We start from the raw sequence: 2673 nt of genomic DNA on the forward strand, positions 1-2673 counted from the left end.
TTTGTAGTCCTTTGAATCCCCAAGGGAGGTCTTGAATATTGATGTAGAATGTGAAGTATAACTCTTCCGTAGACGAAACACTAATAAAAACTCAACTTGATGAAGATCATAGTCAAAACTCTTAAACTTTAAGTTCATATCCAAATATGACTTAAAGAGAGAAAAATACGAGCAAGTATTCTAACACCTTTTTACTAGAAAGAAGATGAAGTGTGAGAGCATGCTACTTACGGTTTCAATAGTATAGAATAGAAGCCTCATGTAAGCCTCTTTACATGCATTATTTACCCAAAAATTCTTCACAATTAAGACCTAGCATGTTAGCATCACCAACGCTTAATCATGTTGTCCATGCTTGATTTTAAGATTTGTTTTCTTTTGATTAAACAAGTCAAAACATCATCACCTCTCCTCCCTATCTAGCTCTCGACTTTCAAGGAAGAAAAACAAGACCAAGTTTTTATAAAACTTACAAATCCTTTTATGAGTTATAAACTTTAACATTTTGCTAAAATCGAAAGTCTTTCTAGTCTTGAATAATGTACATGACTTAATAAATCATACCTTATAATATATTATGTTACTTGTCATTTTTTTTTGAACCGGCAAACGAGAAATATATATATAAAGAAAAAAGCGAAGCACACCTAGCAAGGAGCTAGGAGTAAAAGTACAAAACAAGAGCACAAAAACTAAATGAAAGTTACAATGATTTGAACGGGAGGATATTCCAATCCGTCCAGTTTAGGCCTCTTTTACCACCTCTATGTTTAACCCAAAGAAATGTCGTTGATTTGACAATGTCTGCTACTTTCATAGCACATAACCATTTATTAGCAAATATTCGTTCGTTTCTTGCTTTCCAGATACTCCATAAGGTCGTGTAACAAATGCTCAGCAGCTTTTTCTTCTTCTTGGGACAGGTTCCCCAATTGGAAGCATAATCGAGAACGTCGTGCACCGTTTGGAAGCTTATTAATGGAACATTACACCAATTGAAAATCCATTATGTGACAGTTTTAGCAAAAACACATTGCACTAGGATGTGATCAGTTGTTTCTTCCATTGAGTTACATTGACAGCAGGTGGTGGTTGGCAAGTTTATGCCCCTACTCGATAGTGCTGTCGTTGTGGATATACGACCCCGTTTCGCCCTCCAGATAAAACACGAGACCTTTAGAGGTATCTCTTTGATCCAAATGAAGCTGTCAATAACTACATGTCCATTATCTTCCAGGATGTGGCGAAGAGCACTAACCTTGTATTTTCCATCCCCGGTAATTTCGCACCTCCATGAAATGTCGTTTCCTCCCTGATGCTTTTTGATAATATTGTCGTGTGGAATGCCCCTTTCTTCTAGTACACGTTTGATTCCTGCTATATTGTTCCATACCCCGGTCATTGACTTTATAGAGTAATAATCATCCCCTTTATTATGCAGTTTGTGAACCCCTGTAATGACTTTTGCCCATAATGTGGATGATTCCGACCTTAGGCGCCACAGCCATTTCACCAGGAGTGAGATGTTTATGGATTTTAAGGATCCAACTCCTAGTCCCCCCTTATCTTTGTCCGCAATAACCTTCTCCCATGATATCCAATGTATCGTCTTTTTGTCCTCTGACCCACCTGAGAGAAATCTCCTTCTGATTTTTTCCAATTTATCCAAAACGCCATTAGGTGCAACAAATAGAGACATATAGTAGTTCGGTAAGTGACCTAGTACTGATTTGACTAGTGTCAGTCGTCCACCAAACGACAATGTCTTCGATTTCCAAGCTGAGAGTTTTTTTTCTTGAATCTTTCAATTATGGGAGTCCAATGTTTTGTGAGCTTCATGTTGGCTCCCACGGGGACACCAAGATATGTGAAAGGTAACATCGCGGGTTCGCACCCAAGGAGGCGGGACCAACGGGTAACTTCTTGTATATCTGAACCAACTCCAAAGACTTTGGATTTGTTAAAATTGACTTTAAGTCCCGAAGCCGCTTGAAAGCAACGGAGGATTCGTGATAAGTTTTTGATGTTATTTTTGACCATTCCCCCACAAACAAAGCGTCATCAGCATATAGAAGATGTGAAATTAAAGGTCCTCCATATGGTAATTGCAGGCCTTGAAAGACCCCCGCTTCACATGCGGCCTCCATTGCCACACTAAGTCCTTCCATGGCAACGATAAAGAGGAAAGGGGAGAGGGGATCCCCCTGTCGGACACCTTTCGAGGTCTTGAATTCATCAGTTGGATTCCCGTTGATTAGAATTGATGCATGAGTCGATTGTAGACAACCCATCATCCATAAACGCCATTTTCACCAAAGCCCATTTGCGATAGATTGCTGTCCAAAAATTCCCAATTAATGGAATCAAATGCCTTGTCAAAGTCCACCTTGAAGAGTAGAATTTTCTCTTTTCTTGTTTTTGCCCAAGAGCACAACTCATTAACAACTAATGGTCCATCCAGTATACTTCTGCCCTCTACATATGCTGATTGCACTTCATTGATACAATGCCCCATTATTTTCTTGATACGTAAAGAAAGAATTTTGGCTATAATATTATAAATGGACCCGATGAGACTGATTGGGCGATAATCGTTTAGCTTGAGTGGATCTTTTATTTTGGGGATTAAGGAAATGAACGATGCAGTGCACGACTTATCAAGTCGTCCATGTC

General features: G+C 39.1%; 1 protein-coding gene across 1 annotated transcript; it reads right to left on the reverse strand.

Moving 5' to 3' along the window:
* Positions 1-1835: 1835 nt before the first annotated feature.
* On the reverse strand, positions 1836-2291 carry LOC145112005 (uncharacterized). The gene has a single exon (XM_079048222.1). It carries the CDS (start codon positions 2289-2291, stop codon positions 1836-1838), a length of 456 nt encoding a protein of 151 aa, XP_078904348.1.
* Positions 2292-2673: the final 382 nt, after the last annotated feature.

This window comes from Lactuca virosa, chromosome 5 (assembly GCF_052849685.1).
Source record: "Lactuca virosa cultivar CGN04683 chromosome 5, Lactuca_virosa_CGN04683_v6, whole genome shotgun sequence".
In the NCBI taxonomy this organism is placed as follows: Eukaryota; Viridiplantae; Streptophyta; class Magnoliopsida; order Asterales; family Asteraceae; genus Lactuca; species Lactuca virosa.